The 27,944-nt window shown below is 41.1% G+C and overlaps 1 protein-coding gene and 1 pseudogene across 2 annotated transcripts in view; one reads left to right on the plus strand and one right to left on the minus strand.

Annotated features, from left to right (window-relative positions):
- TNPO3 (transportin 3) overlaps positions 1–23,655 on the minus strand; it is a 97,990-nt gene extending 74,335 nt beyond the window's left edge. Inside the window, exon 1 of one of the 2 annotated variants that reach the window (XM_054559071.2) lies at positions 10,347–10,484. Coding sequence is in view for 1 of the 2 variants with exons in the window: in NM_001133800.1 (NP_001127272.1) it covers positions 23,392–23,511 (120 nt within the window). In the remaining variant the exon portion in view is untranslated. 2 annotated transcript variants of the gene reach the window in all.
- An 891-nt stretch (positions 23,656–24,546) lies between these two features.
- LOC129060476 (triosephosphate isomerase-like) lies at positions 24,547–27,916 on the plus strand (annotated as a pseudogene).
- Positions 27,917–27,944: the final 28 nt, after the last annotated feature.

The following is a 27,944-nucleotide window of genomic DNA, read 5'->3' on the forward strand; positions in this document are numbered from 1 at the left end:
ACCCGGGAGGCAGAGGTTGCAGTGAGCCGAGATCATGCCACAGCACTCCAGCCTTGGTGACAGAGTGAGGTTCTATGTCAAAAAAAAAAAAAAAAAAAAAAAGACAGAAAGAAAGAAATAGACGATTTAAATAACTAATCAGAAATAAAAGTCAGGATATTACTACCAATTTTACAGAAATAAAAAGGGTTATAAAAAGTATTATGAACAACTGCAAGTGAACATATTGAATAACTTACATGAAATAAACAAATTCCTAGAAAAATAACCTACCAAGACTAAATCATGAAGAAATAGAAAATCTGAATAGATCTATAACTTGTAAAGAGATGAAATCAGTAATGAAAAACTTCCCAATGAAGAAAAGCCCAGGACCAAATGGCTTTACTGGTGAATTCTACAAAACATGTAAAGAAATAACATTAATCCTTTTCAGACTCTTTCCAAAAACTGAAGAGGAAAGAACACTTCCTACTCATTCTATGAGACCAGCATTATTCTGATACCAAAGCTAGATGAAGAAACAAGAAAAGAAAATCACAGACTAATAACATCCCATATGAATAGTAATGCAAAAACCCTCAATAAAATACTAACAAATGGAATTCAATAGCATATTTTTTTCTCAATTTTTAAATTTTTATTTTCAAAATTTTAAATTTAGAGATGGGGTGTTGCTATGTTGCCCAGATGGGTTTTGAGCTCCTGGCCTTAAGCAATCCTCCTGCCTCAGCCTCCCAAATAGGTCAGATTACAGGCATGAGCCATCATGCCTGGCTTTTCAACAACATATTGAAGGGATTATACATCATCATCAAGTGGGATTTATACCTGGAATACAAGGGTGGCTCAACATACGAAAATAAATGTAATCCACCACATTAATAGAATGAAGAAGGAAAAGACATGGTCATATCAATTTATGCAAAAAAAGCATCTAACAGACTTTGACACCCTTTCATGATAAAGACACTCAACAAACCAGGAAGGAAACAACTTCAACGTAATAAAGGCCATATATGCAAAAACCAACAGCTAACATCACACAACAGTGAAGACAAAAAGCTTTTCAAAACTGTAAGATCAGGAACAAGACTAGGATGTCTACTGTTGCCACTTCTATTCAACATAGTGTTCCAAGTTCTAGCCAGAGCAATTAGGCAAGAAAAACAAAGGGCATCTAAATTGAAAGGAAGACATAAAATAATCTCTGGTCACATATAATGTAAGATCATTCTACATGATCTTACACGTAGAAAACCCAAAAGATTCCATAAGAAGACTGTTAGACTTAATAAATGAATTCGGCAAAGTTGCAGGTCACAAAATTAACAGATTAAAATTAGTTGCTTCTACATACTAACAATGAAAAATCTGAAAAGAAACAATTCCATTTATAATAGAATAAAAAAGAATAAAATACTCAGGAATAAGCTTAACCAAGGAGACAAAAGACTTGTATACTGAAAATTACAAAACATTGCTGAAAGAAATTAAAGATGACACCAATAAATGAAAGACATCTCATGTTCATGGACTGGAAGACTTAATATTGTTAAGATTTCAGTACTACCCAATGTAATCTACAGATTCAATGTAACCTTCAACAAAATCTCGATGACATTTTCTGCAGAAAATGGAATTGTTTCCTTCATATGGAATCTCAAGAGACCCCAAATAGCCAAAACAATCTTAAAAAAGAATAATATTGGAGGTCTCATACTTCTAATTTCAACACTTATTACAAAACCATAGTAATCAAAACAGTATGGGTACTAGCAAAAGACGGACACACAGACCAATATAATGGAATAGACCCAGAAAGAAACCCTCCTGTAAAGGATTCAAATGATCTTTGTCAAGGGTGCCAAGACTACACAATGGTGCTAGGAAAACTGAATATTCACATGAAAAAGAACAAAGTTAGTCCCTTACATCACATATAAAAGTTAACTCAAAAAGGACTAAAGACCTAAACGTAAGACCTGAAACTATAAAACTCTTAGAAGAAAGCCTAGGGGAAAAGCTTCATAATCATTGCAATTGACAGTGATTTCTTGGATGACATTTCTGGAATAAATATTTCTCCAAAGAAGATATACAAATGGTTAACAGGCATATGAAAAGATGCTCAACATCACCAACCATAGGGAAAGGCAAATCAAAGCCACAACAAAATATTACCTCACACCCAACAGAATGACCACTATCCAAAAAAACAAAGCAAAAAAACCTCAGAAAATATTACGTGTTAACAAGGACGTGGAGAAATTGGAACCCTTTGCATCACTGGTGGGAATGTAAATGGTGTAGCTACTATGGAAAAGGGGATGGAGGCTCCTCAAAAAATTAAAAATAGAACTACCATATATTCCAAAAATCCCAGTTCTGGCTATATATCTAAAAGAACTGAATATAAAATCTCAAACAGGGCCGGGCACAGTGGCTCACACCTGTAATCCCAGCACTTTAGGAGGCGGGTGATCACTTGAGGCCAGGAGTTTGAGACCAGCCTGGCCAACATGGCAAAACCTCATCTCTACTAAAAATACAAAAGTTAGGTGGCACATGACTGTAATCCCAGCTACTTGGGAGGCTGAGGCATGAGAATAACTTGAATTCGGGAGGCCAAGGTTGCACTGAACCAAGATCATGCCACTGCACTCCAGCCTGGGCAACAGAGCTAAACTCAAAAAAAAAAAAAAAAAAAAAAAGATCTCAAACAGATATTTGCACACCCATGTTCAACTGCAGCCAACTGCAGCATTATTCACAATAACCAAGAGACAGAAGCAACCTAAATGCCCATCTATGGATAAATGGATAAACAAAATGTATATATATGCAGTGGAACGTTACTAAGCCTTCAAAAGGAAGGAAATTCTGACGCACATTACAACATGGATGAACCTCAAGGACATTCTACTAAGTGAAAATACACTTACCACTAAAAGATAAATACTGAATGATTCTAACTTATATAAGGTATCTAAAGTAGCAAGACTCATAAAAACAGAAAGTAGGCCAGGCACAGGGGCTCATGCCTGTAATCCCAACACTTTGGGAGACTGAGGCAGGAAGACTGCTTGAGCCCTAGGAGTTCAGGACCAGTCTGGGCAACAAGGTGAAATTAGCTGGGCATGATGGCAGGTCTGTGGTCCCAGCTACTGGGGGGTGTGGGCAGGAACACTGAGGCGGGAGTATTGCTTGAGCCCAGGATGCAGACGTTGCGGTGAGCCATGATCACGCCACTGAATTCCAGGCTGGATGACAGAGCAAGACCCTGTCTTGGAAAACAAAACAAAACAAAAAAAGGCTGAAACACAGCTTAGAATTTGCTCAATTCCTTTTTGAATTTCAAAGAGATCTGTCCCTGTCATAAAGACCTGCCAGGCCGGGCGCGGTGGCTCACGCCTGTAATCCCAGCACTTTGGGGAGCTGAGGCGGGCGGATCACGAGGTCAGGAGATTGAGACCATCCTGGCTAACATGGTGAAACCCCGTCTCTAATAAAAATACAAAAAAAAAATTAGCTGGGCATGGTGGTGGGAGCCTGTAGTCCCAGCTACTCGGGAGGCTGAGGCAGGAGAATGGCGTGAACCCGGGAGGCGGAGCTTGCAGTGAGCAGAGATGGCGCCACTGCACTCCAGCCTGGGCAACAGAGTGAGACTTCGTCTCAAAAAAAAAAAAAAAGAAAAAAGACCTGCCAGAAGCAAAAGAAACTCATCTCGGGAAGGAAACATCATTTATCTCTTCAACTTATCTTAAACAACATATCGGCCAGGCGCGGTGGCTCACGCCTGTAATCCCAGCACTTTGGGAGGCCGAGGCGGGCGGATCATGAGGTCAGGAGATCGAGACCATCCTGGCTAATACGGTGAAACCCCGTCTCTACTAAAAATACAAAAAATTAGCCGGGCACGGTGGCAGGTGCCTGTAGTCCCAGCTACTCGGGAGGCTGAAGCAGGAGAATGGCGTGAACCCAGGAGGCGGAGTTTGCAGTGAGCCGAGATAGAGCCACTGCAGTCCGGCCTGGGCAAAATACCGAGACTCCGTCTCAAAAAAAAAAGAAAAAAAGAAAAAAAACAACAACATATCAAGCATCTATCAAACAAAAGCAAAGCCAGGCCAGGAACATTGGCTCACACCTATAATCCTAGCATTTTGGGAGGCCAAGGTGGGAGGATCACTTGAAGCCAGGAGCTCAAGACCAACCTGGGCAACAAAGTGAGACCTCGTCTCTACACAAAAAAGAAATTAGCCAGATGTGGTGCTACATGCTTGTAATACCAGCTACTTTGGAGGCTGTGGTGGGAGGTCCATTTATTTAGGCCCAGGAAGTCAAGGCCACAGTGAGCCTTGATCACACCATTGCACTCCAGCCTAGGTGACAGAGCGAGACCACGTCTGGGGGGAAAAAAAGCAAAACCAAGTGACAACAACTAGAAAGAAACAGACAATACAAAGTAATCATTATCTAGATAATGAATTATCAAAGACTAAAATAACTGATGTCTTAACCAAAGTAATAAAACATCACCAATAGATTTTATGTGACTCCTGATGTGATTCAGTAAAAATGACAAATTATCGCCTATGCAGTATTCTTCCAAAAAATGTTTGACCTGAATGCAATCATGAGAAAAGAACCAGACAAATCTAAATAGTGAGGCATACTAAAAACTAAGACAAAATGGCCCACCCTGGATTTGTGTGGGGTATGTGTGTTTTTTCTTTTCTTTCTTTTTTTTTGAGATGGAATCTCCCTCTGTCACCTAGGCTGGAATGCAGTGGTGTGATCTCGGCTCACTGCAATCACCGCCTCCCGGATTCAAGCGATTCTCCTGCCTCAGCCTCCCGGGTAGCTGGGACTCCAGGCGCCTGCCACCACACCCAGCTAATTTTTGTATTTTTAATAGAGACAGGGGTTTCACCATATTGGCCAGGCTGGTCTTGAACTCCTGACCTCATGATCCGCCCACCTTGGCCTCCCAAAGTGCTGGGATTACAGGCGTTAGCCACCGCACCCAGCCGTGTGTATATGTTTTAAAGGGACAAGGTCTTGACATGGTTGCCCAGTCTGGCCTCCTGGGCTCAAGCAACCCTCCCACCTCAGCCTCCTGTGTAGCTGGGGCTACAGGTGTGCACCACTGTACCTGTCTTGGATTTTTTAATATCATTATCATAAAAGAAAAAAAAATACCCAGGTAACTAGAGACATAACAACCAAAAGAAAAGCATTACTCTTGAAGGATCCTAGATTAGAGAAAATAAAATTTTAGAAAGCTTGAAATCTATAGCTAGAGCAATTAGGAAAATTTGAATACAGACTGATAATACCATCATATCAATGTCAAATTTCTTGAGAGTGACAACAGTTTTAGTTTATTTTAGAAACATGTCCTTGTTCTTACAAGATACAAGTGGAAAAGTTTAAGGAGTAGGGCATTATAAGGTGTATTTCTAAAAGGTTAAAAGAAATAAAGAGTTGGAAAAACTGAACAGCTGATTAATATATGCAAAGACTTAGAAGACAAAACTGGAGAATTTCCATTAATAAATGGAATATATAAAAAAGAATTAAAAGGAAATTCTAGAAGTAAAAAAATACAGTAACTGAAATTAAGAACCATTAGAAAAGGCCAAACAGCAAATCAGACAACTGAAGAATTATAGATTGCTATGCTTGATAACAGGTCAATAAAAAACAAAAAGACTGAAGCACAAAGTCAAAAAAAGGATAGCAGGTAAACAATGAGAAGAATGCAAGTGACATGTGGGACACACTGAAAAAGGCTAAGACACATACAATTGAAATTCTAGCAGGAAAAGAGAAAACGGAAATCAGGAATGAATGAAGAACAATGGAAAAGCAGTTAAGTATATGGGTAAATACAATTAACACTGATTATATAAAGCAATAATATCTTGTGGGATTTAAAATATACGAAGAATAAAAATGTCTCAGAAGAGTTCCGCATCCACCTAAGATATATAATGACAGAAACAATACTGCTTTCCGTAAGTTAACAATACACAAAAGCAAATAAACTACAAAATAACCTTGCTTAAATGCATCAGAAAGCTGAGGTCTTAGGGCAACCAAGTTGACTGAAATCTAAGGACAGACCTCTAACAAGGAAAATGAAGGCAAGCACTGGCTCATCTACCACAGGACAGAGGAAGAAATTCAGGGCACCTGGCAACCAGCTCATAAAAATTCAGCTAACACGTCTAACAAATTGAGAAAGGTTGCATGTGGGCTAGCATGAGCATATAGAACCCCTGGGACTCGCAGACACAAGGGGAACTCACAGTCACCCAGCAGATCACCTTCGCAGACCAGATACTCAAGAGAAAGACTGGGGGTAGGGCAGAAGACCACCTCCTTTGGTGGTGCAGTCCTGGAGGAGGGGAAGAGCCTCTGTTGGGAAAAAGCACAAAAATCTCTGACTGAACCCTTCCCTCAACAAAAGCCTTAGGCTATGGGGAAGGGGCAGCAAAGCATGTCACCACTCAAAGTACAGGTTAAGACTCACTGCAGTTGCACTAAGCGTAAAAGAAAAACCTCTACCCCTAGGGGATAGGCATAAAACAGTCTTGAGCCTATAATAATACTACCAACACCATGAGAGGTCTCCTACCACTGAGAGAAGGGAAAAAAAAAACTATTTTGCACAATACCTGCCAGATGCAAGGCAAAGAATGAATGCCACGAGAAAAACTAGGATCACTGAGGCCGCCCTACCAGTGAGAATGGCAGACAATGGAAATGCTAAAGACTAGGGTAGACCAGGGCAACAGAGAATGTTACTCCCCCAAATAAGCGAACAAATTCTAAATATATCATACTCAAACTCCTGAAAACCAGAGATAAAGAGAAATACTGAAGGGAAGCAGAGAAAAAGGACACATTAAATACAGAGGAACAAAAGTAAAAAGCTAGAGCAGACTTCTTGTCAAGAATGAGGATGCCAGAAGACATGGAGAGGTAGATCTAAAAAATGGGAAGAAAAAAAGGAAAGAATTCTAAAGCCAATGAAACCATATTTCTAAAATGAAAGCATTCAACATCAAGAACCCAATTTAAAAATGGACAAAGCAAAAAATAACAGATGCTGGTGAGGTTGCAGAGAAAAAGAAATGCTTACACACTGTTGGTGGGAGTGTAAACTAGTTCAACCATTGTGGAAAGCAATGTGGCGATTCCTTGAAGAGCTAAAAACAGAACTACCATTCGACCCAGCAATCCCATTACTGGGTGTATACCCAAAGGAATATAAATTGTTCTATCATAAAGACACATGCATGCAAATGTTCACTGCAGTACTATTCACAATAGCAAAGACATGGAATCAACTTAAATGCCTAACAACAGTGGACTGGATAAAGAAAATGTGGTAGATATGCACCATGGAATACTACGCAGCCATAAAAAAAGAATGAAATCATGTCCTCTGCAGGAACATGGATGGAGCTGGAGGCCATTATCCTTAGCAAACTAACACAGGTTCAGAAAACCAAATATCACATGTTCTCATTTATAAGTGGGAGTTAAATGATGAGAACACATGAACACAAAGAAGAACAACAGACACTGGGACTAACCGGAGGTAAGAGGTTGAGAGGAGGGAGAGGATCGGAAAAAATAATTAATGGGTCCTGGGCTTAACACCTGGGTAACAAAATAATCTGTACAACAAACCCCTATGACACAGGTTTACCTATACAATAAACCTGCATGTGTATCCCTGAACCTAAAAGTTTTTTAAAAAATGGACAAAGAACTTGAATAGACATTTCTCCAAAGATACATGAATGGTCGAAAAGCATATGAAAAGATGCTCAACATGATTAGCCATTAGGAAATGCAAATCAAAACCACAATGAGATATCACTTCATACCCACCAGGATGGCTATAATCAAAAAGACAGACAACAAGTATTAGTGAATATGTAGAAAAACAGGAACACTTATACACTGCTGGTAGGAGTGTAAAATGGTACAGCCATTTTGAAAACAGGATGCCATTCCTTGAAAGGTTAAAAATAGAGTGTTATCACCCAGGCACAGTGGCTCACACCTATAATCCCAGCACTTTGGGAGGCCAAGGCGGGAGGATCGCTTGAGCCCAAGAGTTTGAAACCAGCCTGGGCAACATAGTGAAACCCCATCTCTAGAAAAAATACAAAAATTAGCTGGGCATGGTAGTGTGCACCTGTAGTCCCAGCTACTCAGGAGGCTAAGGCGGGAGGATTGCTTGAGCTGGAGAGGCAGAGGTTGCAGTGAGCAAAAATCACACCCCTGCACTCCATCCTGGGTGACAGAGGAAGACTCTGTCTAAAAAATAAATAAATAAAAAATAAGAGTTATCATATAATCCAAAAATTTCAACAGCACTTGTACATGAATGCATTATAGCACTATTCACAAATGATAGCCAAAAAGTGGAAACAGTCCCAATGTCCACTGACCAATGAATGGATAAGATGTGGTATATATGTTGAATGGAATACTGCTCAGCCATAAAAAGGAGTGAAGTAATAACATATACTATAACATGGATGAACCTTGAAAACATCATACTAACTGAAAGAAGACAGTCACAAAGGATAATGAACTATATGATTCCATTTATATGAAATATCCAGAATAGGCAAAACTCTAGAGACAGAAAGTAGATTAGTAGTTGCCTAGGAATGAGGTGGGAGGTGGCAGGCCAAGGGGTACAGGTCTCTTTTTGGTATGATGAAAATGTCCAGCTGGGCATGGTGACTCATGCCTGTAATCCCAACATTTTGGGAGACAGAGGCAGGTGGATCACTTGAGGTCAGGAGTTCAAGACCAGCCTGGCCAACACAGTGAAACCCCGTCTCTACTAAAAATACAAAAATTAGCCAGGCGTGGTGGTGCACACTTGTAATCCCAGCTACTCAGGAGGCTGAGGCAGGAGAATCGCTTGAACCCAGGAGGCAGATGTTGCAGTGAGCCGAGGTCGTGCCACTGCACTCTAGCCTGGACAACAGGGCAAGACTCCATCTCAAAAAAAAAAAAAAAAAAAGAAAATGTCCAAAACTTGATGGATAAAGAAATCTCTATATTAAAAACCATTAACCGGTATACTTTAAATGAGTGAAATGTAGTTGTGTGAACTATATTTCACTAAAGCTGTTTTTTAAAAAACAGGCAAAACAAATCTGTGGTGATGTAAGTCAGAATAGTGGTTATGGGAGGGGAATGATTTACTGGGAAGAGGCATTCAGGTATCTGCTAGAGTAATAGAATGTACTATGCCTTGATGTTATTTGTGATTACTTAAAATATACATATAAGAAAAAATTGAGTTATACACTTAAGATGGTGCACTTTATGTAAGAAAATTACCTCTCATTAAAAAAATTATTTTTCTGCGAGTTGAAAATTGCACCTTTTAATGCTCATTTTGTTATTATCTAGTTTGCGGTTTTTTTAAACAAACTATGGATGGCAGCTATATGAATTTCTCAGGACAATGCTATGGGAAATTAGTCTTAGAAAAATCATTGACTTACTCTTGTGCAAATGTATCAAGTAGAAGCAAAAGGAAGGTACTATCTTCTAAATTCAATCACCCTTATTTACTTTGATACTGTCTTACCCACTGGTCAAATGTACTTCTCCTTTCAAATACTGTATTAGTTTTTTCAGAATAATAACTAAATATGAGAGTGACCCCTAAAGAATCACTTGGCAAACTTGGGTATCAAGGCTACTACTAAGTACATCGTCAATGAAAAATCACCCATGATGACACTGCCCATACTAAATATTAAGGGTCATAATTATCCCTTTATTTTGAATTCCAGGAGAGTTTAAGAATTGTTGACACCCAGCCAGGCATGGTGGCTCACACCTATATCCCAGAGCTTTCAGAGGCTCCTGCCTAGGCAGGAGGCTTGCTTAAGGCCAGGTGTTCAAAACCAGCCTGGAGACAATATAGTGAGATCCTGTCTCTACAAAAAAATTTAAAAATCAGCCAGGCATGGTGTACTTGTAGCCCTAGCTACTCAGGAGTCTGAGGCAGGAGGATTGGTTGAGCCCAGTAGCTGGAGGCAGCAGCGAGCTATGATCACACCACTGCCCTCCAGCCTGGGTGACAGAGTGAGATGCTGTCTCAAGAAAACAAAATGAAATCTTGTTTTGGCTACTGAGTCATAAAGAAAATTCAACCAAATCCTGATACCCTACAAACTACAGTACATTGCTCATTGTTCTTCCCCTCTGCTAAACAGCAGAAAAAAGGAAGGGAAGGAAGAGAATCAAGGAAGGAAAAGGGATTCTTTATAAGGAGAGAATAAAGCACTTACACTTCATAGGACTTTCTAGCCACAGATGCCAGGTGCTACCCACTGAAATCCAGGCTTGGACTAAGCTCCACATTTCTGAAAGGACCATCTCAACTGAAGCCTGGGGCTCAGAGTCAGCAGGAGGAAGCTGCAGCTCCCACTAGCAGCACATTTCAAAGAGGCTGCAACAAGAGAACATTTTCCATTTAAGCATCTAATTCCAATCTTCCATGTCACAAAGCAGTAGCAGAACAGGCCTTTATATCAGTCTTTTCAAAAGATATTTCCATGACTATGTGATGAATATGAGGCAGGCTATGGCCCAGCAATCCTTTCACTAACATGCTCTAAGCCCTTCATTATACTTCACAGCAGATCCTAAAGTACTTGCTCCCTTTTTTGTTTAATGGTGCACTGTTGCTCCAAGACTCACTTCTACACTAACGTTTCTAAAACTGCTGAATCAACCAAAATCACTGAGCAGGCCCTCAACAATGCAAGCACACACCCAGACAGGTGCCTAAGGACTCATTAGCTGCCAAGAATTAGAAGCAGATTACAGCTGCTAGTTAATCCTACATAAAAACTCCTCAAATTAAGCAGAATTACCTAAAATACTTCACTGAGTACCAAAGAGCTCTGGCAAATAGAAAATAAAGTTCTGGAAATACAGATAATTCAATAAGACTTGAAAAGTAACATAAGTGTCAGGTTGCTGCATTTTTTAAGCATTTCGATGAGTGAACGATATTATTTACTAAATGAAGACTTTCAAAGATTTATAGTATATTGGGGAAAGTTCTGGGAAGGAAGGCTACATCAGAACACAGAGAAAAAAGAACTCTTAAAAAGAAAACTATAAATCAGTCAAACAAAACAATATTTTAGATATATGCCCTGCAACCATGTGGTATAGAGCTAGAAAAGTCAGAATTTCCCATATCAAGAAAAAATCATTTTCATGAGATGGGGAAAGAAAGAACAAGTCTAATTTACCTGAAACAGAAAAAGTAATTTTTTAAGTCATCAACTACCTTAAGTTCTTTTATCTAATCCTTTATGAGAATTTTACAAAACGAGATAAATTGCTAGATTTGTTACAACAAATTACTTCCTGATAATTTTCTCGGACAGTGGGAAGAAAAATGGTTTGAAAGGATACTAATTAAGAAAAAAATAAACTGAGGGGCACATAAGATAACCATCACTACCTAAAAACATTTTTCAATATAACTTCTTTTGCAAGATGGCCTGAAACACAGAAACCAAGATGAAATCAAACTTAGCTAATATCTTCACCAAAGCAGTGATAAAACAACTCCCATCCTCCAAAAAAAAAAAAATTGTAAAAGAAAAGTAATCATAAATCTCCTAGCAAGCTCCCAGATTCACAAAATACACTTGGGTATACATAAATACATTTTCTAGAAGCAAAAAAGTTCCCTTATAGAGGTAAGTTCAGTCAACTTACATTTTCACAGCCATCTCCATAAGAGCTAAATATATAATCAAAAGGAAAACAAGTATTTTCCTTATGAGGAAAGATATTCGTAGCTAAAAACAATTACTTAAAAGGAAGGGCCAGGTGCAATGACTCACACCTGTCATCTCAGCACTTTGGGAGGCCAAGGTGGGAGGATCACCTGAGACCAGAAATTCTACACCAACCTGGGCAACATAGCAAGACCCAGTCTTTACAGGAAAAAAAAAAAAAATTAGCAGGATATGATGGTGCGCACCTTTGGTCTCAGCTTCTGGGGGTGGGGGTAGGGGACTGAGGTGGGAGGATCACTGAAGCCCTAGTTACAGTGAGCTGTGATCCTGCCACTGCACTCCAGACTGCGTGACAGAGTGAAACCCTATCTCTAAAATAAACTGAAATTGAATCAAAATAGAAGAAAGGAATCAATAAGGCCAATGACAGCACTGCACAGTGTGGTCTTCCCAGATTCTTCTGAAATCCCAGAAGTTCTGAGACAAGCATTTTTAAATAATCCTATATCATAATGACCTCTGACAAATGAATTTTGGCTGAACTATGTAGTTGTTGGTCACACATAAGATGGTACTAAGATATCTTGCCCCAATTTTTTCATGACAAGAATCCCTATCCAAAATAATAATCCTCAATTACCTATGAATGTCAGTATTAATCTCAAGAATGGCCCTCAAAAAGACAAATAAATTTAGATCCATAAAGCCAACTTCAGTTGGGAATGACCACGGCAAGCATTACTCGATAATCTTTTCACTGTGGGCCTTATTTATACTAGGCAGTCTTGCTTTAAAAATAGAAAATGCCAAGCTTGAAACCATTTCATTTGAAACAAATGGTTAGCCCATGCAAGGGCTTCCTGAAAGCCAAAATACAGAAAATTTATCTTCTTTCAACACTGGTCTCTATTTCTGCCTACCTGCTCAGTTTTATAACTCATATAAACCAGATGAGAATTCTATTATACATACAAAGCATATGTTAACAGTGCTTAAGACTCAAATTTTTCAAACTTACATAAATGTAATATATCTAACTTAAAGTATTGTAATAACGCATTAAAGTATTTAAATCTCTGAATGCTTATTTATATAAAAGCATGTATATTTTCTTGAACCCCTGACCTCAAGTGATCTGCCTGCCTTGGCCTCCCAAAATGCTGGGATTACAGGCGTGAGCCACTGCGCCTGGCCTTTTTAAATTTTTTTGTTTTTGAGATGGAGTCTTGCTCAAAACATCTATGTTTTCATGTCTACTTCCAAATATATTCTCTTGCTTTGAATATAACTGTTAAAATATTACACTATGACTGAGACAGAAAATACAACTAGGAAGCAATGAACACAAAATAGAAAAAAGAATTGTGCTGTGGGCTTGAGAAAAAAATAAGTAAAAACCATTATGCAAACTCTGTTAACAGAAAACCCACCAAAAAGAAAAATACTTGTTTTCTAATTTCATTTTGGATACTCTACCAGAAGAGGAAATTAGTACTTTTAAGAGTATGTACATACCAAACACTACAAAACTATCCCTTGTAGCAATACTGTTAACTTCCAGTAAAGAGAAATAAGGTTTATCTTAGAGGCTTCACCTATACAGCTGTAAAAATACTCTCTGGTAATATTTCAGCACCATGGTACAAGTGAGGGAAATACAGGACAGGTAGTCTGAGTAATCTCAACTTCCTAAGAAATAAATTTGTTTTTAAGTTTAACAGAGCTTAAAAATCTGGGAAACAGTATGGCAGTTCCCCCAAATAAGTAAACAAATAAATATAGAATTACCATATGATCCAGCAATTCCAATTCTAGGTATACTGTATATCCAAAAGAATTGAAAGCAGGTACTCCCACAAGTATTTATACACCCATGTTCATAGCAGCATTATTCACAAAGGTGCAAGCAAGTGTCCATTGATGGATGAATGGATAAGCCAAACGTGGTATATATACATACAACGGGATATTATTCAGCCTTAAAAAGGAAGGAATTTCTGACACATGCTACGCACATGGATGAACCCTGAAGATATTATGCTAAGTGAGAATAGCCCATCACAAAAAGGCTAAATACTGTATGATTCCACTTACCTGAGGTACCAAGAATAGTCACATTCATAGAGACAGAAAGTAGAATGGTGGTTGCCAGGGACTGGGGCAGGAAGCAAATGGGCACCTATTTTGTTTAGCGGGCATAGATTTAGTTTTACAAGATGAAAAAGTTTTGAAGATGGATTATGGTGATGGTTGCACAACAATGTCAATGTAATACCACTGAACTGCACACTTAAAAATGGTTAAAATGACTGGGCACGGTAGCTCATGCCTGTAATCCCAGCTACTTGGGAGGCTGAAGAGGCAAGATAGCTTGAGCCTGGGAGTTTAAGGTTGCAGTGAGCTATGATCGCACCACAGCACTCCAACCTGGGCAACAGAACAAGACCCTGTCTCAGAAAAAAAAAAACGTTAAAATGCTAAATTTATGTTTTGAATGTTTTACCACAAAAAAAAAAACCTATAAAACCTACTTTCCATTTCATCCATAAACATCAGTGCAATCACTATAAAAGAATGCTGAAGAAATATCTGAAAAGCTTTGAAAAAACTATTGTAATTAGAAAATATAGTAGTACCCTGATAATTTTACATCCTAAATCAAACTATCAACTTTGGCCCAAGGCCTGGCAAGACAAGAAACTAATCAAAATATGGAGAAATGCCACCACATAACAGACTACCATGGCAACAGAAATACTGTCACAAAATCACAAACATAGACTCCAATACTTCAAAGACATGAAATGTTCTATATTTGCACTGTACAGTACTTGGAATGTGGGTAAGTGCAAATAAGAAACTGATTTTAGGCCGGGCGCAGTGGCTCATGCCTGTAATCCCGGCACTTTGGGAGGCCGAGGTGGGTGGATCACGAGATCAGGAGATCGAGACCATTCTTGCTAACACAGTGAAACCCCATCTCCACTAACAATACAAAAAATTAGCCAGGCATGGTGGCATGCACCTGTAATCCCAGTTACTTGGGAGCCTGAGGCAGAATTGCTTGAACCCGGGAGGTGGAGTTTGCAGTGAGCCAAGATTGCACCACTGCACTCCAGCCTGGGCGACAGAGCGAGACTCCATCTCAAAAAAAAAAAAAAAAAAAAGAAACTGATTTTAACTTTTACTTAATTTTAAGTTTAAATAGTCACACTGGACTGGTGGCTACTACACGGGATGACACAGCTACATTGGTACACTCTCTGGGAGAAAGATCTTTGGTTTTCATTATTTACATACTCCCGTTTCTATCAGTGCAAGGCACAGAGTATTCCTAGACTGAACTCATCTACTGAAGTTGTATAGGAACATTTTCTGTTTTCTAGAAGGCTTTCCTTTCAAAAGCATGTTTTGACTGGAAGGTGTGAGCATAAGCACACACAAAAAATGCCTAAACTTTCAAGATAAATCAGTAACGACCAGAGAAAAGCCAAAAACCCTAGGTTTTATAACCAGGCTAAAGAATCAATAAATTCCAAATAGGAAAAGTACTAGGAAAGAAGTTTGAAGCCGATAGTCCATGACCCATGTATTAATGTGTTCTCACACTTCTAATAAAGACATACCCAAGCCTGGGTAATTTATAAAGGAAAGCGATTTAACTGACTCAGTTTCACATGGCTGGGGAGGCTTCACAATCATGGCAGAAGACGAAGGAAGAGCAAAGCAACGTCTTACATGGCGGCAGGCAAGAGAGAGCTTGTGAGGGGATCTCCCATTTATAAAACCATCAGAACTTGTGAGACTTATTCACTACCACAAGAACAGTATGAGGGAACCCCATCATGATTCAATTACCTCCACCTGGCCCCACCTTGACACAAGTCAGGGGGTATTATTACAAGGTGAGATGTGGGTGGGGACATAGCCAAACCATATCAACCCAAGACCTTTCTGATATGATATCTAAGAAGAAAATTCCTATGGACATGTGATAAACCAAACATGACAATGCCAACTTAGTCTATCAAAGCATGACTTTACTTCGTCTGCTTTATGCTTTTGATGCTTTTCATCAAAAAGCTGCATACATCCATGTTGAAGCATGCCTTTTCAGTTTCCAGGCTGAACTATAAAACTTTTGAGGTAATATCTAACCCAAAGATTGTCTCTGTAAAAGTTATCTCCTACTTACAACTTAAATTAAAAACTTATAACTGAGTAGCTTAAGTAATTGGCCCTATGAAAAGATGGTCTTTCCTTCAATAGCTCTCTACAACTTCTACTAATTTTGGTTAGTAGGGGTGGACAAATGAAACTACTAAATATACAGGACAGGCTACTAAGATTCCTTTAAGATCTGCCTCAAAAAAGTGTTTCAGAACACTTTGAAGTTATCAGTGATATCTACCTATCACATAAAACATAACCATGGCTGCACATCTCCAAAAATTTTGGTGGAAGAAGTTTAGAGCAATGAATACAGATTCTTCAGAAAATGGCTGTTTTATACAAATATTAGAGAAAGAGAAAAGATGCTAACTCACAGTACAGGCTAAAGCATATTCAAATTATACCTCTATACCACGTCTACTGTCACCAGGTCATTTGAACTATACTAAATTAGGTGGGGTGGTAGAGAAGAATAAGGATAATAGTTTCACACAAATACATATTCTTGAAAGTAGTTTTTTAGCAAACCACACAAATTCTATGCCTTACCAATTTCAAATGGATGTTAAAATGCTATACTTATTACTACAGTTAAAACACGCTTTTGTTCCAGTAGACAAAATCTTCTGGAAAGAAAAAAACCACCACACACATTACTTTTGGTTACAAATGACACTTAGTGACCACTTAAAGAGAGCCTTGGCCAGGCACAGTGACTCATGTCTGTAATCCCAGCACTTTGGGAGTCTGAGGTGAGAGAAGTGCTTGAGCCCATGGGCTCGAGACCAGCCTGGGCAACATGGCAAGACCCTGACTCTACAAAATATACAAAACATTAGCCAGGTGTGGTGGTGCATGCCTGTAGTCCCAGCTGTCCAAGAGGCTGAGGTGGGAAGATCACCTGAACCCAGGCTCAGGTGAGCAAGGCTGCAGTGAGCAGTAATCACACCCCTGTGCTCCACAGCCTGGGCAACAGAGTGAGACCCTGTCTCAAAAAACTAAATAAATAGGCCAGGTGCACTGGCTCACACCTCTAATCCCAGCACTTTGGGAGGCCAAGGCAGCCAGATCACTTAAGGCCAGGAGTTTGAGACAAACCTGGCCAACATGGCAAAACCCCATCTCTACTAAAAATACAAAAATTAGCCGGGCATGGTGGCACGCGCCTGTAGTCCCAGCTACTTGGGAGGCTGAGGCAAGAGAATCGCTTGAACCTAGGAGGCGGAGGTTGCAGTGAGCCAAGATGGTGCCACTGCACTCCGGCCTAAGCAGCAGAGTGAGCGAGACTCGGTCTCAAAAAATAAATAAACAAAGAGAGCCTTATTGAGTCAAAAAGTTCCTCTCCCTTTCTGTACCTGAATATTTGCAAGTATAAAATGAGGGCAACATATACATCTCATAAAGGTTTTTTTTTAAAAAAAAAAAGAAAAAAAGACTGGAAAGACTGAAGAGCATTAAAGGAGCCAAATATTGTTTATTTTTAACCATGTATATGGTGAAGAGTGACAGCAAAAATGAATAAAACTCGCAGATAAAGAAAAATGTGAGTTATCCAACTGAGTATCTGCATGTATGCACTTCTGACAATCAACATTTTTAAGAACCTGTGTGTGAAGCATCTTGATTGTTTATCTTAATAACCACGGTTTATTTCTTCAACTATGGGTATTGGACTATATAAACAAATGTGACAAGAATCCCGGTCTAGTAGGGGAGGCAAAACACTTATTTTCAAAAGGGTTTATAAAAAGGAAAACATAATGAAATAAAGTTCTCTAGGCATTCATTGGGGGCTGAAATCACTTTTGGCTGAAGAGAAGCAGGTAAGCCTTGAAGGACAAAGCAGAATTTAGGTTGGGCTTTCAAAAGATGAGTTAGTTTCTGCATTTGAAGAAAGGGTTGGGAAAGAGTAAAAGCAGAGAAGAAAGTAAAGTTGGGCAAAGGCAGCATCCACTCTACCCCAAAATATCTGTATACTATGAGAAATATTTCAGCTATTTGGATGCTGATGGGAAAGACTCAGTAAAGGAGTCTAAAGATGCAGAAAGACATAGGATAAACCAAAAGATCAAGGTCCCAGAGATTTCAGAAGATTGAGAGATGCAAAGCACCTAGATCTGACAAGAGGAGAAGCAGCTGCATACAACCATGCTGAAGTTTGACCAAATTAGAGGGGAAAGGTGATGGTGTATTTATAAAATGACTAGAATGATAGATCTTGGAATCCACATTTGATAAGGAGAGAAGTAAAAACAAGAAGACCTAATAAAGAAAAAGTAAGGAACAGTCAATGAACTGAGGTTTTGATAAAATTCAAGAACTAATGCAGGGACTTCTGTTTAAAATGACTAAACTAACTGATTGAACACAGCTGTCCGCTCTCAGGTCCTTCCAAAAATCTAATAAAAATCAGAGTAAAGATCTTTTTTAAAAAAGGCAAAAACACACAAAGACAAAGAAAATGGAAACAGGTGACAGATATCAATAGAACTGTGGAAACTGGAAAGCTAAAGGACAGTGTTAACTGTCTTAGCAGATCCGAAAAGGCTGATATTTGCCTGGGGGTGGGGAGGGAGGATGAGATGAGAATAGGGAAGGCAAGGGACAAACTATTCATGTTGCAAAACCCAGGAAGACTGGGGAATTGGAAGCACAGGTACATCTGAAGGCGGATGCACAGGTGGAACAAAAAATAAAGGAGTGGAGCTGGGTGTGGTGGTGTGCACCTGTAATTTCAGCTACTCAGGAGACTGAGGAGAGAGGATTGCCTGAGACCAAGAGTTCGGGTCCAACCTGGGCAATATAGCGAGACCCCATCTTTTCTTTTCTTTTTTTTCTTTTTTTAAAAAGGGTGGGGTGGGCTGGGCGCGGTCACTCACGCCTGTAATCCCAGCACTTTGGAAGGCCGAGGTGGGCAGATCACAAGGTCAGGAGATTGAGACCATCCTGGCTAACATGGTGAAACCTTGTCTCTACTAAAAATACAAAAAATTAGCTGGGCATGGTGGCGGGCACCTGTAGTCCCAGCTACTCGAGAGGCTGAGGCAGGAAAATGGCGTGAACCCAGGAGGCGGAGCTTGCAGTGAGCCGAGATGGCGCCACTGCACTCCATCCTGGGAGACAGCGAGACTCTGTCTCAAAAAAAAAAAAGGGTGGGGTGGGGGGAATCTGCCAGTAATGCAGCCTTAAAACAAAAAAAGAAAAAAGTTAAAATAAATAAAAGGGTCAAAATCTGTGTAAGAAGCAGTAGACTCCTAAATTTCCTCTCTGACTCTGAGCAACCAGGCTACTACTCTCCCACCGTAACAGAAGACTCAAGGTTTACTGTGGAAAGATTGAAGTAGGTGGTCTCTGGACTCTTAGACAACAGACTCAGCTATAGACAGGAGTATCATGCTGAAAAACAAGAGATTAAATTAAAACCTACACACTCAGTTGTGAGATCCATCCCCTGGCTTCATTCCCTGACCTGGCTTTAGAACACTGGCAGTCTAGCTTATAACCCCCAGGCTGACTAGAGAACTCAAGGTAAAAGCAGCCCAAGAAAAACAGACCAACAGAAAAGCAATGAGAGAAAAGATGAAGGTTCCCTTCTCGATGATCCATTAAATGGAAGAGTAACCCAAGAAAACATCATGGAATCCAAGAATCAGTGGATCCAGCACAACAAAGAGGCAAAGGGAATTCCCTAGGACAGTGTTTATGGAATCCCATGACAATAATTATCCAACAGACCTAGCAAACCAGGCCAGACTGGAGCAGGGAAATGGAGGGCTCTTGGGATAGATATTTCCTTCAGCCAAAAAAGAAAACAAATCACCAGTCTGAACAATGAGGATATTTACAGTACTGAGATTTGGGGGTGACTTATTGTGGATACCCAGAAAACCAAAATGTTAAAAAAAAAAAAAGAGGTATTTGATTGCCAACAGGAAAAAAAAGGTTCCACAAAATTTTGTTTTAAAAATAAAACTTAACTATTAGTAAAACTACATAAAGATTTAAAAAAAAAACTAGGTGACGTTATTTGAGATTTTTGAGCCAGCAAACTGGAAAACAGTGGGTTATGATCACAGCAGAATGTCTGAATCAGTGATTTGGAGGTGTGATGACTTTTTTTTTTTTTTTTTTTTTTTTTTTAACAATCTTGCTGTTTCCCAGGCTAGAGTGCAGTAGCGAAATCATAGCTCACTCAGTCTTGAACTCCTGGGCTCAAGGGATCCTCCCGAGTAGCTGGGACTATAGGCGAATGTCACCACACCCAACTAATTTTCCTATTTTTTTGTAGAAATGAGGTCTCGCTATGTTGCCCAGGCTGGTCTTGAACTCCTGGGCTCAAGGGATCCTCCACCTTGGCCTCCCAAAGTGCTAGGATTACAGGTGTGAGCCAATGGGCCTGGCCTGGCAGACAACTTTTTTTTTTGAAATGGAGTCGTGCTCTGTCGCCCAGGCTGGAGTGCAGTGGCACGATCTCAGCTCACTACAACCTCCACCTCCTGGGTTCAAGAGATTCTCCTGCCTCAGCCTCCTGAGTAGCTGAAACGACAGGTGCGCACCACCACGCCCAGCTAATTTTTGTATTTTTAGTAGAAACGGGTTTTCACCACGTTGGCCAGGCTGGTCCCAAATTCCTGACCTCAAGCGATCCGCCCGCCTCAGCCTCCCAAAGTGTTGGGATTACAGGCATGAGCCACTGCGCCCAGCCTGGGTGGTGGCTTTTTAGTAAAGACAAGATCCAGGGTGTGATTGTGTGACCAGGTGGCTAAAGAGAAGAGGTAAAGGAATCAAAAGGCCAAAGTGTTAGCTGAACTGTCAATCCAGATGCTGAAGTTGCCTAAACATGATGTGTGACTGCTGGATATTTTCCAGATCCACTTTTCCACCCTCCTCTATCATGTTTTCTGCTCCAATAGGCTGACCTGTATAGACTTTACCAACAGGTCACTGTGTCCCCTGGCTTCCGGTTGGGTTTGGCCAATGGGGAATCCCAGCAAGAAATTAAGAGAACAGGGTCAGGATATTCATTCCTCCAGCTTCATTCTCTCAAGGTCACCTGAAACTAGCTATGTCCCTTTGGCTGAAAGTCACCATTCCTCTCAAGGCAGCCAACTCCATACTTTTCAAGTAACTATTCCCTCTTTTATGGGATGTTAACCGTTCAGCTACAGGTCACCAAACTATTTCTTGTCGCACCGCTATACCTAAATCTTTATAATAGTATCTTTATAAAATAAACTCAAATTATCCTGTCAAGTGTGCCATCTGTTCCTGTCTGGACTCTGACTATTAACTGTGATGGTGAAGATGATGTAAGGTTGTAATAGAGTATTGGAAAGTAAGGAGAGAAAAGTGACTAATATTTAAATAACAATTGCTAACATTTTAATCTCTATGTTCCAAGAACTTTTCTAAGCTCTTCGTAGAATATTAACTCATTTAATCACAACTACCTTCTGTGGTAAGCAGAGATTTTTGTCTGGTTCATTTCCAAATCCAAACACCCAGCATAGTTGCTGGCACATGGTAAGCACTCAAATATTGATTTAAAATACACACAACAAGCAGGTTTAATTAGAAAGAGATTACTTTTTTAGTATAGTGTAGCATTTCTCCTAATTATACCTTAGAAAACTATACAAAGATCAGGGAATTGTTGACTCTCCAGAGATCACAGAAACACTAAATGAGACCATACATATGTGAATGATTTTCTTGTGTTGCCTACAGTGAGTCGTATTCCTTTATTTTCTGAAGAGGAGTTGGGCGCCAATTTTTTAGGTTTAATATTCAAAGTCAAAGTTGCAGCGGGGGGCGGTGGCTCACACCTATAATCCCAGCACTTTGGGAGGCCCAGGCGGGCAGATCACCTGAGGTCAGAGTTCGAGACCAGCCTGGCCAACATGGCGAAACCCCGTTTCTACTAAAAAATACAAAAATTAGCTGGGTGTGGTGGCGTGTGCCTGTAATCCCAGCTACTCAGGAGGCTGAGACAGGAGAATCACTTGAACCCGGGAGGAGGAGGTTGCAGTGAGCCGAGATAGCACCACTGCACTCCTCCAGCCTGGGCAACAGAGCCAGACTCTGTCTCAAGAAAAAAAAAAAAAAAATTAGTCGGGTGTCATGGCGGGCACCTGTAATCCCAGCTACTGGGGAGGCTGAGGCAGGAGAATCACTTGAACCCGGGAGGAGGAGGTTGCAGTGAGCTGAGATGGGACCACTGCACTCCAGCCTGGGCGACAGAACTAGACTCTGTCTCAAAAAAAAAAAAAAGGCAAGGTTGCTCCATACCAAGACCAGATTTTTAAAAAGTCAAAGTTGCAAATTTTTAAATATTATGCACTTGCAGCCTAGGAGCTCATTTAATAAGGCAGAGCACCTTTAAGTATCAGTTATGAGTTAAAATAAACGGAAGGGGGCCAAAAAAATATGGTTGTAAGTATAAAATGCAAAAATAAAGGTAAAGGTGAGTATTTTGTCAGCCTGTAAAAAAGCCTTTTTAGTTTTCAAAGTACTTAATTTTTAACGTACATCCTACATTAGAACCTAAGTCAGCCAGATCACCAAGAATACACATTTACACAGAAATGAAGCACAGCAAAGGCGGAAAATTAGGGCAGGAAGCATAAAACATGAATCAAAGAATGCAGAAATACAATAGATATAAGCTACAATTAAATATCTCACCGGATGCACATACAGTTTTATATGGAATAATCAAAGCAGCAGTGATACCCATCTTATAAATAAAAATCTAAAAGCCAGAGAAATAACAAGGTTAGAGGATTAATATGAAACAAAATGAGAACTCCAAAGATTTTCTGAAAGCAGAATTACTGTTTTTTCTTCATATTATGTTGCCACTCCAAAGCAACGGTAAAACTCGCATGAGTAAGAATCTAGAAACCTGAGAAGTTTCGAGAAGAACAGACTCAAACTGGAGTGAAAATAGGCAAAAAGAGTGAGGCATAAGGCTACGACTGGGAGGAAAGTGCCAGATTCAAGTCTTGGACACGGAGGGGAGACGAATAAAGCCTTCTTAAGCGGAAGGTGGAGAAACACTGGGGTTGGATTTGGTGGGAGGAAGACAAAACGGAAAAGCACGGCCCAAGAAGCAACGGCAAAGGGAGAACTTAACATTAGATTGATGCCATAATCGAAAAGTATGAGACCTACAAATCAGATTCTACCGGGTGGGGAAAGGGCCAGGTCGCGACCGATCAGGTGCGACTAGTTTCCCAAAAGCGGCAAAGATGTAGCTTCGCAGCCCCACCCCACGACAGCAGCTCCTCCCCAAGGAGGACCTCACGAGGTCAACCGCCGGGCTCTGGTTCTCTCCTGGAGCCTAGGTTCCACCCTGCCCCGGCCCCGCGGCACAGAACTGCCTCTCTGGGCCCCTCACCGAACGCTGCAGCTCCCCAAGCCAAAATGAGGCGCGCTCCTTTCCGCTGGGATCTGGGTCGTGGTAAAGCGCCTGCACTGCCTGGTACACGAGCTGCAATGTCGGCTTTGCTCCTTCCATGGTGGTGGCGGTAGTGGCGGTAGCGACGGCTCTGATTCTTCTCCGGAGGATTCCTCGGTTGCTCCGCCTTCGCGCTTCCTCACTGTCTGGGCCACGGCCGCTCCCTGACTGGCGCCATCTCCTCCTCTTTGGCCGTTACCAGGGCAGAAGGTTCTCCGTAGAAGTTGCCCCCTCGGAAACAGCTATTAGGTCGTATTCAGGTTCCTGGCCTTTTTTCCGGTTTTTCCACTTGACTCTAGACTTCTGAGTCCACAGATTCTGGCGCTCCCGTCTTCACTCGCTGACTTGCCCTCAGAAGACTATCTTCGCACGCCGCACACCAGTGTACCTAAGGTGCGTTTACCCGGACCGGAAGCGACAGCACCGATACCTTTGGCACACTTCCGCCTGGTACACTACAAACGGCCTCCTTCCCGGCACGCCTCCTCTTGTCTCCCCGCCCCCTCCCGGAAGTGACCCTGCCGGGCCAGGAGCCGGGAAGAAGAGCAGGTGTTTTCTCTGTTCCTCGCTAGCAGCTTGGGACATTAGCGCCGAGATGTGCCCCATATCTGAGCTGCCTTCAGCTCCTTGGAAATGGATCCAGGTTTTTCCTACCCCTTCCGACTTCCCCATCCCTCTCCAGAGAATCCTTTTCTGCCCTGGTGATCAAGGCGCGTCAATTCAACTCTCCCTAGAGTGGCCACAATAGTGGAGATCCAAAGATGACTTAAGACATGGTACCTACGCTGGCTCTAGTGGAGGAGACAGACACGTAGTCAACTGAGCTATTTTACAAACCTGAAATATGTGCCACGTTGAGATAAATCCAAAATGCCTAGAATCTCTGTTCAGCTCCCCTTTACTTAGTTCTTAAGCTCAAAAGAGGTCTTCGTTCTGCTTACAGCTCCTGGTGCTCTAACTCCAGAGCATTTTGCATACATCTTTAGGGTTATTCTCACATTGAACTGTATTTTTGTGAATGCCTTTCTGTCCGAATCCAATACCAATGGTCTAACAATTCACAAAAGAAAATAGAAATCTTGGAAACTGTACTATGGAGAAATTGGGGACAAAAGGTAACAGTATATTAATATTAACATTGCTGCTAGTCCTTTGCACTAGCAAATAACTGCTATTTGATAAATGATCACAATGTGTAAAACACTGTAGTTACAAGATCTCATTTAATCCACCTAACAACCTTGCCAAGTATTAATAAAACCCGTTTTAGGCGCTGACACTGACCTACAGCGCCTCAGCTCCAGCGCCATGGCGCCCTCCAGGAAGTTCTTCGTGGGGAGGAGCTGGAAGATGAACGGGCGGAAGAAGTGTCTGGGGGAGCTCATCGGCACTCAGAACGCGGCCACTGTGCCTGCCGACACCAAGATGATTTGTGCTCTCCGCACTGCCTGTATCGAGTTGGCCCCGCAGAAGCTAGCTCCCAAGATTGCTGTGGCTCCGCAGAACTGCTACAAAGTGACTAATGGGGACTTTACTGGGGAGATCAGCCCTGGCATGGTCAAAGCCTTAGGAGTCACGTGGGTGGTGTGGTCCTGGGGCACTCAAAAGGCATGTCTTTGGGGAGTCAGATGAGCTGATTGGGCAGAAAGTGACCCATGCTCTGGCAGAGAGACTCAGAGTAATCGCCTGCATTGGGGAGAAGCTAGATGAGAGAGAAGCTGGCATCATTGAGAAGGTTGTTTTTGAGCAGACAAAGGTCATCGCAGATAATGTGAAGGACTGGAGCAAGGTCATCTTGGCCTATGATCCCGTGTGGGCCACTGGTACTGGCAAGACTGCAACACCCCAAGAGGCCCAGGAGGTACAGAAGAAGCTCCGAGGATGGCTTAAGTCCAACATCTCTGATGCAGTGGCTCAGAGCACTGGTATCATTTATGGAGGCTCTGTAACCAGGGCAACCTGCAAGGAGCTGGCCAGCCAGCCTGACGTGGATGCCTTCCTCATGGGTGGTGTTTCCCTCAAGCCTGAATTCGTAGACATCATCAATGCCAAACAATGAGCCCCATCCGTCTTCCCTACCCTTCCTGCCAACCCAGGAACTAAGCAGCCCAGAAGCTGAGTGACTGCCCCTCCCCTGCACATGCTTCTGATGGTGTCATCTGCCCCCTATTGTGGCCTCATCCAAACTGTATCTTCCTTTACTATGCATACCTTCACCTTGTAATGGTTGGGACCAGGCCAGTCCCTCCTCCACTTACTATAATGGTTGGAACTAAATGTCACCAATGTGGCTTCTCCTTGGCTGAGAGGTGAAAGGGATGGAATTTGCTCCTGGGTCCCCTAGGCCCTAGTGAGGGGAGGAGAGAGAAACCATCCTCTCGCTTCTTACACTGTGAAGCCAAGATCCTCCACTCAGAAGCCAGGGGTGCTGCCCTCTCCCACGGTGCCAACGCCTTTGTGTGTTGTGTATGTGAGCCATCCCACATGTGAGGGAAATAAACCCCTGGCACTTAAAAAACAAACAAAAAAACCCATTTTAAAGAAAGAAAAATAGTAATGTAATTTGCCCAAGGATACAGTTCTTAAAGTTAGGATTTGAATCCAGATCAGTGTTGCTCCAAAACCTGTTAAATCACACAATCCCTATCATCTTGTGCGTTCCTTTGCTTCTGAATTGTTAGTCAAGGAATTTTTAATTGCCAACAACATGATGAAAACAATGTTACTGCACAGAGTTGATACAATTTTAGACAGAAAAAAGAAACTTGATATTTTAGTTACCTAATCCATTCATTCATTAAAAAAAGATTTAGTGCTGGGCTTGGTGGCTCACAACTATAATCCCAACATTTTGGGAAGCCGAGGCAAGAGGATTACCTGAGGCCAGGAGTTCAAGACCAGCCTGGGTAATGAAATGAAACTCTGTCTCTACCAAAAAAATGCAAAAAAATTAGCAGGGCATGGTGGTGGGTGCCTTTAATCCCAGCTACTCAGGAGGCTGGGGTGGGAGTATTGCTTTAGCCCAGGAGGTGGGGGTTGCAGTGAGCAGAGATTGTGCCACTGCACTCCAGCATGGGAAACAGTGAGACCATATCTCAAAACAAATTTTTTTGTGTGTATCAAAGGACACTATCAAGAAAGTGAAGTAACAGTCCACAACATGGAAGGGAATGTGCAAATAACATATCTGATAACTGATTAGTATCCAGAGTATATAAAGAACTCTTACAATTCAACAATGAAAAGACAACTCAGTTTTTGGGTGGGTGGGTGTGTGTGTGTTTTGTTTTTTTGTTTTGAGATGGAGTCTCACTCTGTTGCCCAGGTTAGAGTACAATGGCACAATCTCAGCTCACTGAAACCTCCTCCTCCTGGGTTCAAGCGATTCTTGTGCCTCATCCTCCCGCGTAGCTGGGATTACAGGTGCCCACAACCATGCCTGGCTTATTTTTGTATTTTTAGTAGAGACAGGGCTTCACCATGTTGGCCAGGCTGGTCTCGAACTCCTGACCTCAAGTGATCCACCCGCCTCAGCCTTTCAAAGTGCTGGGATTACAGGCGTGAGCCACCGTGCCTGGCCTCAGATAATTCAGTTTTTTAAATGGACAGTGAATTTGAATAGACATTTCTTCCAAGAAGATATACAAATGCACATGAAAAGATTCTCATCATTAGCCCTCAGGGAAATACAAATCAAAAACTGCAGTGAGATACAACTTCACACCCACTAGAAAAACTAAAATTTAAAAAATGATAAATGCTGGTGAGAATGTGGACAAATCAGAACTCTCATACACTATTCATGGGATTGTATCATGGTGCAGCCATGTTGAAAAACAGTTTGGCAGCTCTTCAAAAAAATGTTAAACATAGAATTATCATATGAACCAGTAGTTCTACACTTAGGTGTATATTCAAGATAAATGATAACGTGTGTGCATACAAACACTTGCACATGCATATTCATAGCAGCATTATTCATAATAGACGGCAGAAACAGCCCCAATATCCATCATTTGATGCACGGATAAACAAAGTGTCCTATATCCATACAATGAAATGTTATTTGACCCTTAAAAGGAATGAAGTACGGATAGATGCTACAATATAGATAAACTTGAAAAATTATGCTAAGTGAAAGTGGCCAGACACAAAAGGCAAGTTAATTACATGATTCCATTTACATAAAATGTTCAGAGTAAGCAAAATTCTAAATATAGACGGTAGATTGGTCATTTCCATGAGAAGGATGAGTAAGGAGAGACTGCTGATGCATAGGGTTGGTTTTTTGTTTTGGGTTTTTTTTTTTTTTATACTAACGGAAATAAATGCTCTGGAATTAGTGGTGATGTTCAGAAAAACCTCATGAATATACTAAAAACCACTGACATATGTTTTATATATGTTTTAAAAGGATGAATTTTATGGCAATGTGAACTGCATTTCAATAAAACTTATTTTTAAAAGTTCTATGGTTAGGAATTATTAAAACA

This window comes from Pongo abelii, chromosome 6, assembly GCF_028885655.2.
Source record: "Pongo abelii isolate AG06213 chromosome 6, NHGRI_mPonAbe1-v2.0_pri, whole genome shotgun sequence".
NCBI classification, from domain to species: domain Eukaryota; kingdom Metazoa; phylum Chordata; class Mammalia; order Primates; family Hominidae; genus Pongo; species Pongo abelii.